General features: G+C 39.3%; 1 protein-coding gene across 4 annotated transcripts in view; it reads right to left on the bottom strand.

Moving 5' to 3' along the window:
- LOC111875331 (DNA topoisomerase 2-binding protein 1-A) overlaps window positions 1-9,325 on the bottom strand; it is a 50,798-nt gene extending 41,473 nt beyond the window's left edge. For 2 of the 4 annotated variants that reach the window (XM_023871487.2, XM_023871489.2), the window contains exons 1-4: window positions 9,024-9,325; window positions 8,324-8,463; window positions 4,648-4,783; window positions 1,775-1,882 (exon numbers count right to left, since the gene is read on the bottom strand). In XM_023871487.2, coding sequence (XP_023727255.1) covers window positions 1,775-1,882; window positions 4,648-4,783; window positions 8,324-8,463; window positions 9,024-9,119 — 480 coding nt within the window. In that variant the 5' untranslated portion in view covers window positions 9,120-9,325. Of the gene's footprint in view, window positions 1-1,774; window positions 1,883-4,647; window positions 4,784-8,323; window positions 8,464-9,023 lie in introns of those variants that run through there. The other 2 variants (XM_023871488.2, XM_023871490.1) reach the window with 2 other exon arrangements.
- Window positions 9,326-12,607: the final 3,282 nt, after the last annotated feature.

The raw sequence follows: 12,607 nt of genomic DNA, 5'->3' as shown, positions 1-12,607 counted from the left end.
GAAAGACACAAAGGCCGATTGCAGACGTTGCCAACAGAACAACGCGAATCGAAACCGAGGGAGAACCTTTAGGCTGTTCGGGGACGAACAACCTTTAGAAGGGAGCAGTGTAACGTGTCGGCAAACCAGAGGAGGAACTTCTATGGAAACGCTAGAATGGACCGTTACATAGGAAGTAACAATAGCGTCACTGTAATCCCAACAGTGAGCCGTTGTACCGAGAACATCGAATCTCCACGGTGACGAATACGCGAAGCGTTCCCACAGAGACAACGCAATAACAATGGGTCATTGCGTAGGGAACGCGGAACCGACAATGCAACGTCTCCACCGCTATAACAGAGGGTTCGTTACCTAGCAGCGGGCAAGGTTATAAATAGCCCAGCTTCGACACGAAGCCTTCAGTCGCGGAATAGCCTTCGGAGAAGAAACTCTCGGAATAGTCTTCGGAGAAGTCAGTCTCGGAAGAGCCAGCTAAGAAGCCAGCCGTGACCAAGCCTTCGGAGAAGAAAGACTCGGATCAGCCTTCGGAGAAGAGTCCAGTGTCTCGCCGAATATTGTAAGCAGTGATTGTGACACTGCAAGTGTAAATGTCTGTAAAGGGTGTGTGAGGCGAGCGATAGGAATAAACTCGCTATACCAAAGAACGGCGTGAACTTATTTGTAGCGTGACACACTAACACGCTACAATACATTATTTTGAAGTCTTAAAATTCATTTTGAAAACATACTGTGACATGCAGACCCCTTGCTAAGAGCTGTGTAAACAGTTAAGTTAGTTTGAGCAATGAGTAAGTTGTGAGACAGTTGCTAACCAGTAAGGACGTGAACACAAAAACCAAGGAAGCTACAACATTGGAAGCCATTACCAGGTGACAACCGGCGAAGATACAGCACACTCAGAAGACTTAGTATATGCTGTAGTGTATGAATTAGCGATAGTGCTATAGTTACTTGTAGTTACAATCTGCAAGTGTTCAATAAATACAATTACCAATCCAAACATCACTCATACACGTGGCAATATGATTCATAACAAACATGGTAAGAGAAAAAGGCAACTGACCTGCCACCTGATATGCTGACATGATGTCACCTCCCAGGAGACTGCAATCTTCATATTCACCAAAACTGTGAGAATCTCAAACCTCACATAATAAATCATGCACATTCTCATAACTGTTGTAATTAATTTGATGTGTCAATTACATACAGCAATTTTCACTCCTTCACAATTCAAACACTCCTTGAGATATGCAAATCTGACAGTATAGTGTAACTTGTGGACACAGCACAATATGGTAAATCCTTAGAGACTGAATTCAAATTCACCAGTCTAAAGTCTGATTTCACCACCACACACATTCAACATACTGCTCAGAGCTTATGTGTGAGTATGCTGATGGTTGTAAATCCAATTACATTTCAGCTACATTACAATTCAGTTAGGGTTCAATGCTAACAATTTTTTAGATGAAACAAACTTCCCAGTTCCAATGCCACAGTTCTGGATAACGTTTTTCCAAAAAGGTACCATCACAAGTTTAATTTTTTAAACGTATCCACATTAAAAGCTTTTCATTTCAATCATTTCATCATTTGACATTTAATTTCTATGGTACCAGCCCCCTTACCTCACTGTCAAATTCCAGCCATTTAAGATTTTTTGCCATAACAGTGTTCAAATACAATAGCTTCCAGTGAAACACCAGACAAGAATTTCACTAGACTATCCCAGATATGTGCTTATTCTACCTTAAACAGGAGGGCTTACCTCATATTTTATACTGAGAACATTCTTTGCTACAAGATGTGTTGTGCCACCAACCAACTTCGAAGAAAATAATGCACCCATGTATTCAGTCTTCTTTATTAAGTCCTCCTGCACACACATAAAATAACTGATTATCATAATGTTCTCTGAATTCCACATTCCAGAATAAAAAAGGTACTAAGAGTACAAATGGGAGAGTTTTTAACACTCAAGTCTTCAGCTGTGCACATGTAGAGAAAGAACTTGTAACGATTCAGAGACAGTTTCTGCTGCCATCATCAGGAATTGATATGAGAGACATAAAGCTCTTTTTAGCAGGGTGCATCCTATAACATGACCAAATGAGTGTACCCACAGATACATATCCAATGGACCCCCTGACCAGGTGATGCGTGTAGCCTGTAGCTCTAACAAGCGCTATAGTATCCTCAAAGTTCATGCAATGACCTCATTCAATGCTACGTCCATCCAGTGTGACCTGTCTTGTTGGAATAGACATATATGTCATACAAGTTCCCTATGGCTCACCTTGACAGTCTGCCCACAAATACCTTGCCACACTCATGGCGTACATCTGGGATCAGCTGATTCCAAAGCTAAGTGGACCATGTTATGCAGTTAGATCTATGTTCTCTCATATCAATTTATTTTCATGATTTATTTAATCCGTCTTGCAGTGCATACACTCATTTATCTCCCTCTCTCCCTCGCACTACATGTTTCGGTATAACACACGCAGTCGCAGGAGCACGACACAACAAAAGCACAACACACAAGATAATGAAGGAGTGCTCCAACAAAGGAGAATGGGCGTGACTGACGTAGTGAGGGGCGACGTAGCGATGTGGTATCCTGAACAATTTTAATATTTTTAACGTTTGACAATGTATATGATAGATACATATTTTAGTTATTTTAATGGGTGAACATGGCATGCAATGAACTGGTTTGACGTGGATAAGTAAGCACCTGAAGATGGCATTATTATGCCGAAACATGTAGTGCGAGGGAGAGAGGGAGATAAATGAGTGTATGCACTGCAAGACGGATTAAATAAATCATGGACTTAAATCAGTGCAACAGGACGCTAAAATATAACATCAATTTATTTTGCTTACTTTCACTCATCAGTGAAGAATGGAATAATTTTCTGGGACAATTCATCTGACAGAAGAAAGGTATTTACATTGTGAAACAAAACTGTTAGAATCATGATCATAATACTTGTAGAAATCTGTTTAAGAGGATACAGATTTTACCTCTTCCACACGAATACATATTTTCATTAATAAACTTCATTACAAATAAAGAAGAACATTTCCAGACAAATGTAGATGTACACAGTGTTAACACAAGCACTATCTTCATAAACCAATTGCTAACCTCTCATGCTCTCAGAAAAGCACATATTATGGTGGGACACAAATTCTGAATAATCTGTCATCTGCAATATTTTAGGTTCTCATGGCAGTGACTATGAATAAAGCAGTCTTCTGGGATGAGGCACTGTGTAGATATTGTGTTAACCAACGTTTCAGAAGAACGTCGGTTAACACAATATCTACACATCGCCACATCCCAGAAGATTGCTTTCTTCACAATTTGTCACCTGATCTCCAAGCCTTAAGAATGAAAAAGCACGATTTAAAACAGCATTATAATGATACTTAAACAAATACTCATTCTTCTCTCTTGATGAATATCTATTGTCTAAAAAATGACTCACCTGTTTAAAGGTTGTGCACATAGCATAAGTTGACAGTATTGATGTATATATGTGGATGTATTTTCGAATAGCCTTATGCGTAACCACTGTGTTTTCTTGCGTGAAAACTTCAGTTGTACTGTACATATGTTTCTGCATATTCCACATCCTACAGTCATTTTGACTAACTCTGAATCCAGGGAATGTAATGTAATGTAAGATATAGTGACAGCGTGGCAGTAGCCGTGCAACCATTGAAACACTACGAAAGCTGCGTTAGTAAGACTGAGAAGAAGAAATCAACTGGTGCAACACAATGCTTAAATATAATATTACTCTAACAGCCAAACCTGCATATTATGAATGTTACTAACTTCATATCTATCTTTATCATAATCATCTAGGATGTGGCTCCATGTAGCTGGGAGACAGGCACCACCACTTCAGAGGCACATGCTACCTGAATATTCATATCTGACCCTAAAAATGAAGGGAAACTTTATAACCTACCTACCAAACTACATGGTGTTGCACTGCAGAACACCTTAACTTTGATACTCCGCACCATGAGAACTTTAAATTTCTTTATAGCACAAATCCAAATGGTCCAAGAGCCATGCTGAAAATTTGTGAATGATATGAACACAGGAATTTATACATATAGCTGTGTGGTTGTCATACAACTTTCTTATATCAAGTGAGACGACCCAACCACTCATTCTGCTGATGTTTTTTTTTCCTTGGCACTACAGCCCCAGTGGGCCTAGGCCTACCTCCACGAACTTCTCCGTTCACTTCAGTTTTTCTAGATCTTACACATTCGGTAGGACACCTTGGGCGGGTGATCAGCTCGTCGCAAGGCCTCTACCTGTACACACACACACACAGAAAAACGCACACACACAAACTAAACGTCCATGCCCTGAGTGGGATTCGAACCCATGATCCTGGTTTCCAAGCGAGCGAAGACAGTACATGGCTTAGACCACTCAGCTACCGTGACTGGCCATTCTGCTGATTAAACGTATACATCTGAACATATGGTCCAAAAATGGATATGACTAAGAAAATTATGTATTTCCACATACAACATATTTCAGTGCGACATTTCCACTGTGTATTTGCAGTCCTGAGTAATGAAGTTTTATATCTGTTGTGAAATGCTTACTTTTTCTTGTCCAGTAAAATTTGTTGTGGTCACAACCAAACCTCGCATTGCTGTTGTGAAGATGGGGGAGCAGCTGTCTGGAATAGGCGAGCCTTCCATTAGACATGACAGCAGACATCGGGGCCCTAATAACCTGCTGAAAACAGATAACATTACTGGTTCTAATCTGTATGAAAATAATAAGAGAGAAACAAAACAACACATTGCAGTGTTCTCACATAGGTGGTAAGGGTCAAAATGTTATGTTTTCACATAATATTGTGTGTGGTCATGTGCTCTGGGCTTGCTGCCCTTGAAATTATTGTTCCCCCATGTCACTCCACCTCATTTGCAGTCATCTAGTTGCTCCAAGGCCCCAGAGTCTTCTAGAAGTATAAGAAGACATATATTTAAAATTCATCTTCCATATAAATCCCCAAACTTTTCACACATTACTGCCTGTGCATATAGTAACAATTAGAAGAGGGCCTTACAATTATATACTTCTTGGACATTATTCATGTCCTCTTTTTTATTTAAAAAAGACATTTTGGAGACTGCTCTGCCTCCGTCCTGAGGTAAAAGCCTACTCACTTGGATCAAATCGAGAGAGCCAGTCCCTGTCTTTACAGATATAAATGTGCCAGGGCCCTACACTGCCTGAATTTGAGTTTCACAAGATATAATGATGACCCAGATATTAATTACACTTGGACAGGGAACTGCTGATATCTGTAATGTGCAGTGGAAACACTACTTACAGCATCTTCATGCACTAAGAGCTGCTTTATACAGGTGAATATATTATCAGCTGTTATATGTGTACCTAGGCACACATACTAAGAGCTTAGTGTCAATTAGTTTTTACAGTCTCACATGCAACATTATGATCTACAAATTTATTAAGAGTTATTCACTTTTAAAAGTTTATCACTACACATTTCAACCAATGTGGTCATCATCAGGTGTTGGAATTATTGGGTAATGAAACTGCTGTCTTCTGTTTCGTTCATTTTGTAATGTGGATGGTGCAACAGGAAGTAGGGGTCACGTGAACTCTGCATTTCCATGAGTGATGTCACATACCCCTACTTCTCCCATCATTACACAACGCTCGGTAAACACCCCTCCCCGCTAGGCTGTGCTGTCACGCAACAGGCAAGTCTGTGCAACGACTATTGCTAGGCAATGCATAGGTACAAACACCTGACAACAATAACTGATATCTGTTGCTGATCAGCAATGTATTCTCAATGTTGTCCATGCCAAGCCTAAATAAGGAGCAGCAAACACTATTCAGGAGTAGTGAGTACTGAGTTACTAGTATCCGGTATCCAGTATGAACTGAAGTCCAGCAAATACGAGTTGAGTTGTATCGAGTGCATGGAAGTGATTACAGCAGAAGACGTATTTGTGATACTGCCAATGGCAGTAATTGTGAAATTGTAAATTGTGTAACTGTAAGAGCGAGTGGAATAAATTCGCTATATCCAATACGGCGTGAGTTATTTGTCGCGTTACATACCCAACACGTGACAGTATGTTAAAGAGTCCCCTCGATGCGCATGTGGGCTTCAGTTGGTAGGTTGTATTCTCTCCTGTTGTGTGTGGTGTTGCATGTTTTGTTTTCAAGACACACAGCAGCTATTCATCCCAAATGGCCTACAGGTGTACTGCCACTTCTTCACTTCCAAGGGCTGTGCTTGTGACATCTGTGATACGTCTCACCTTCCTCCCCATGGCTCAGTTTTCAAAGTGTTTACTCTCCAACTGCTTCCTCCTTAATGCTGCTTGTCCTGAGCACTAGTCTTGTGTTATAGTGATTTGTGAAGTGTAGTCACGTGTTGTTTAACAGCTCAGTAAATTCAATTACCAATCCAAACCACATTTATTATGACAATATTCACAACTATATGAACCTCAAATCTCATGTACTATAAAAGTAGTACAGTAAGTACTCATCTAATGTTGTGGATATGTTCCTGTAAGTTGGGACAGTATAGATCTGCTTTTATCATAAGAAACTTAAGAAAGAAGTAGATTACATTCCTCAACCTCTATTCACTTCCAAAAAACACATACTGCGATATAGATAATATCTAGGCAATTGTAAATTGTTGTATATTCTTGGTTATAAATACATGCTATTACAAACCACAAAGTTGAGTTAACATTTATGATGATACATTGTATTCACCAATGCCCAAAGCATTGATTGCATTGCAATTGAATTGCTAGATGATGACTAAGTCATGCCAGTATTTAACACTTGATCGTGCAAGTAACTCTCCTCTTCAACCATTTTCTTAAACTCTGGGATGAAGAGCACAATAACAAGAAAACACAACACTGTGTGGAGTCTCAGTATACAAAGAGCACTAAAATAATAAAGAAACAATGTTAACTGAAATAATATTAAACACGGACTTACTGTATATAATCTTGCTAATAGCTTAGTGGCCCTCTGAAAAATGGATCCAAACCACATGCTTACAACAGCATGCATTACAGCCTTCATGACTTTCCACGAGGCTTTTAGGTCTAAAGAACAAGGTGCAAACTGTAACAGTCTAATCAGTGAAGATTAAAAAAAAAAAAGTCCTCACATTATGACAAAAATATACTGTAGCATGTAGTCCCACTGCTAAGTAATGACTCTACAAACAATGCCAATGCCCGCTGTTAGTCAACAGATTCCTAACAAGCAACAATTGAACAGCAATAGAGGGATGGTGCTTTCTATGTGGTCCATGCTGAGGTGCTTAAGAGGGACAGGTCTACAATTTAGACAGCTCTGAGGCATTTGTCAGCCAGTAACACCATAAGCAGAGGCCACTGTTAGAATCCATTACCAAGAAACAGCTATTGAAAACAAACTGAGAAGACTTAGTATGTACTGTAGTGAAGTGCAAAGTGTGTGAATTAGTGATAGCACTATAGTTACTTGCAGTTACAATATGTAAGTGGTCAATAAATCTAATTACCCATTTACAGTCACTCCATCATGTGACAATATCTTCATCATAAAACATTGTGCCAACAGCAGGTACAGGTGTAGCATTCAAGAAAAGGAATAGATCATGATACCATCAGCCTAGGCCATGCCATTGTTCAGGCAGTTAGTTGTCTGTCTTCCAACACAGTGACCCAAGTTCAATTGCATGATAGTCATGTGGGATAGGTGGTGGAAAAAGTGGTACCTGAACAGGTTTCTCTCTCTGTTTATTCACATTCCCCATCCTAATAATCATTCCATCATTGCTCCAAACTCATCTCCCACCAGCCCCTGAAGTGTGTGACAATCCTGACCAGACAGCATATTGTCACAGGGCTCCATCTCTGATTCAGCACCTGGCTCATTTAAGAGCGAGGAAGATAAATCTTTACAGTAGTCACAATTGTGAAGGCAAAGTAAATTCTGGTGATAAACATGTGTCAATATATCACAACAAAGAATGGAAAACTATAGTTTTATTCTAGTTGCAAAAAATATTCAACAAGCCCACCACATTAAGACTGCAGGTATTTCCAACTGTCCATTATGTCCACACCCTTCAAGACCTTGGCACATACGTAAATATCTGAGACATGCAGAAATCACTGCTTACCACTGTCCAAACAAAATTTGGCAAAACATACTCATACTTCAAGAAAATAACACTTTCACAACACAGTAACTGCATAATGAATGACTTACACACATTTCAGGTTCTGATACTGAGAAAATGTGTCTCCTTCAAATTGCTGAAACACGAAGACATCCTGTTTCGTTGGCTTAAGAGATGCACACTTATGTTCTGAGATCCATTCTGGTGATAGCTCATGTTCCACACAGCTCTGGAAAAAGTGTCACACGGATATTATTTGCATGATTTCAAGCTTTCATTGTAAGAGTATACACTGAAAATGAAGTCCTCATGGGCTATCTACCATGTCAAGGCAGTCTGGGTTGTGACAGATACGAGTCATATGTATAAATACAGCATGTGATCCCAATAATCACATCAACCTCAGCTGATGGAGACAGAAAGTCTCTGAAACATCGGACAACAAGTCCACACTGACATAGATAATGGCCAAAGTTTTTATTGTATAAATACACTGCTCCGAAAAAATGTACAATATCTTACTTGTATCTCGTTCTACAAAATTTGGAATTGCAGGCAAAATACTGATGATAATGCAAAAAACAATAATTCAGTTCAATTTATTTATTAGTGTGCTTCAGAACATCTATAGACCCAATTGTGGACGAGCATTACAAAAGAAACAACATATGTTAAGAAACAAGGGGTAAACAAATCACTAACGAAGATGATGATAATTAGGGGCTTGTCTTAAGGGATGAGTTTTGAGAAACACAAGGTACAATAACGAAATGCTGGAAGAAATTATACCTGAAATGCCATTTTCATATCTTCGGAACAAAAAATCTCACTCTTAAAACCCTTCGGAACTACGAAACGAAGATTTACATTTTCTTCGTCTGACATTTCGAACACTTCACTTCAACATGTAATATGACAAAACAACAGATGTTATACACACTTGAAGCGCAGCTTCTACAAAATGCACTGCCACCACAAAAATTGTTTTTAACTATGTAAAGTACATTTATAAATAGGCAATCTTTGCATTTATGCCGCTAAAACAAGTTCCACCATTCAGCAACTACAGCATTTCAAAGTTTCAAATAGCACAGTTTACGTACATGATACAGCGTTTATCGACAGGTAGCAGCACCTCCCGTCATGACACCCACGGACCCATGGATCACTACATGGCCTGCATGGTCTCCGACGTCTCAGAAGTACTACGAAGGACCGTGTGATGTTCGATCCATGCGTTGAGGAAACTGACTCTGAGAGAGATAATTTCGATTAAAAGAGTACAACAATTTTACGACCGTTACCACCATTACGCAGTTGGCTTAAGAAGCTAGAGAAGTTTACAAAAATGACTTAAGAATATCAGTGGAAGAGTCTGACGGATTGTTTGGTATGGGCCTGAAAGTACGAAATAAATCGACTTTGTCAGGGAAGCAATATCGAGAAATCGAGAAAATGAATACTTGAAATCACATTCCGCTACTTGACCAGGGGTTACAGCCTGTCACATCCGGTCACCTTTTCAATGTTTGCACCGCGTTCGAACAAACAAATAGAATAACCATTTTCGTGTTTTATACCGCAGGTTTGTTGGTCATCCAGGTCTTGTAATTCAATTCAATAACAGGAGTACATCGTAAGAAGCGATTCTATACTACACTAATTTTGGCTAATAAAAATCGTTACTTTCTGCGCAAACATTCTGTGGCTTCATGATTGCGTTCAGTTCCAGGCTGTAGATTTCTTTCATGGACTTCATTATTTCCGATCCCAGTCTGCGGTCGAGTTCCCAAAACTGTTATATTGCCACACACGATCATGGGAGCTTCACGCGTGAGGCCAAAGTCAGTAATCTGTCCTACCAAATAAAATAAAAAAGAAGTAAATACAATAAACATGACCAATTATTTTTTTCATTTCTGACTACAATAGCCAGGGCGATCAGTAAAGATTCTTGAACCCTTTAAATGTACGTTTGTAGACAACTACAAATATAAGTCACTCCGTCCAATGTGACCTGTAAGTTTTTTACTACATGAAAACTTAACACCCTTACATGTTTCGGTATCTGTGGACCATCTTCAGAGCGCAAACATCACTACAAATAGGAAACCACCATCACATAAGTTGTTTAGACGTAAAGTACATACACAGTGAAAACAGGACAGCAGCCACGAGCAAACCCTGGACGATATAAAGAACCTCCACATCAAGATAGCCAGGTGGCACAATATCTGCCCCATATAAGAGGGACGATGGGAGGACGAACACGAGCCTGCATGTTTACGAATTTTAATTATTGACAATCCAAAAAATTTTTAATTAGGGTCAAGAAATTTTATACAATTTTTTAAAAAACTTTACATTCCCAGGAAACTGCTATGTTTGTGAAATGTTATATTTTGTGTACTATGTATTGTAGCATATATGTGTACGTACTTTACGCAAACATTTGTTTGCCCTCTGAAGATGGTGCACAGAGACTGAAACATGTAAGGGTGTTAAGTTTTCATGTAGCAAAAAACTTACAGGTCACATTGGATGGAGTGATTTATATTTGTAATTGTTAGTGTGACGGACCAGAATGAAACAAATCAAACTTTGTAGACAAATTTTCTAGCCATCTGCCCCTGGAAAACACCCTGCAACACCCAACTGATGATGTCTACCACTTTCAACATACAGTAACTTTCACTTTCTGAGCACTTCCAAGTTTACAAATGTCATGGTAACATAACATATAACTAATTATTTTCACGTTCAGAAACAATGAATTTTGTGGAAAATATTATGTTTCAAGTTACTGCCTTGAAGGAAGTGACATCTTAACATCAGGCATATGACTGTTCAAGTGACTAGACTGTCATAGTAGCGAATACTACTAGAAATAGGGCATAAGCTGCTGTACTGAGGTTGGATTGACAGAGGCCTTGTATATAGTGTACATAAAAATAGGAATTAAGATTAAATTTGTAAATATATGTAAATACTGACAATGGACTTACTAATACGGACTATGACTGACAAATGACAGACCTGACCTTTTGTGAGAGGGCGCCCCAAATGGACAGGACAGTAACTTTCACATAAGGAAAAAAAAATCTGGTCATGAGCCCCATCTGGGGACAGACTGACTGACCGTCAGTTGCAATGTGACTTGGACTTACAGGAGTCTTGAAATGGCAGCGAGAAGAGGAGGAGGTTGGTGCGGGATGGCCACCAGCCTGGGTGTTGGTGGGTGAGTTAGAAGACTGCTGTGGTTCAGTCATTGTGAGCTGTTGCTGTGAGAAGATGTTACCTCAGGCCAGGAATAATTTGGGAACTCAAAGGAAGGGAACATCCACCACTGGAAGGTGCTACCAAGCAACGGCAGTGAAGACATGACCGTGGACACTAATGTGTGTGTGTAACAGTGAACTGTAAAGTGTGGTCGTGCTGTATCAAAGAGTCCAATAAATCTGATCAATCCAAAACCCATCTATAGTGACTTAATCACATGACACTATCAAGATCTGACTACCCTGAGGTACTGAAGTGGGGGCAATATGAAGATTAATCATCAGAATATGCAGGATGATTGGTGAGCATTCAGGTTTACTGTTTTCCTTTTTTATTATTTCATTCTTCCATCTCTCAATTTTTTATGAAATTAAAAAATTCCTGTACATTTTACTTGTATATGTACTCTATATTATATAAATTATATACATACATATTACAGGTTATGTATAAAAGCACGTACTTTATGGGCGATTTAAAGGATTTGCAAGGTTAATTCTAGATGTATCTGATTTTAGGTTTAAGTGTGCTGTCTTTAGGATGTAACCCCCACATAAGATGGGTGGCACAGCACTGCTTTGATACAATAATGTGCATTGGAATAAGAAATACTGATGAGGAATTTGTATTATCATTTTGGCATATATACCAGGTGTCTGGATGAAAGGTATTCAAAATAAAAAATGTACATCTCAGAAACCAATTGTCATACACGTATCTGGTTTATGTCATTGGAAAGGAAAACGCTGAAAGTTCTTTTTCATGCCTGGCGTACATGCAAGCGCCACCACATTTCTGCCACCATGTTAGGAATCACCTGGACAGAGAGATGGCTAGGCAGAGGTGAACCATTCCCTTGGCCCCCTAGGTCGCTAGATTTAATGCCAGTGGATTTTTCTTGTGGGGTTATGTGAAGAACATTGTCTACCAGGTTATGAATGAATGAATGTATAAGGGGTGGGCCTTCTCGGCCCTTGCACCATGACCTACAGTGATCTATTATGCTTCCCATTTTCTACTGGATTAAGATCAAAGACTTTCAACACCCGAAAGCCTGCATAAGGGACACTGTGGCTACCATAAAGTGGCGTAAA

The sequence above is a fragment of the Cryptotermes secundus genome, unplaced genomic scaffold, assembly GCF_002891405.2.
Source record: "Cryptotermes secundus unplaced genomic scaffold, Csec_1.0 scaffold1789, whole genome shotgun sequence".
In the NCBI taxonomy this organism is placed as follows: domain Eukaryota; kingdom Metazoa; phylum Arthropoda; class Insecta; order Blattodea; family Kalotermitidae; genus Cryptotermes; species Cryptotermes secundus.
Note: the sequence above shows the minus strand (reverse complement) of the source record. Positions and strands in the feature narration are given on the sequence as shown.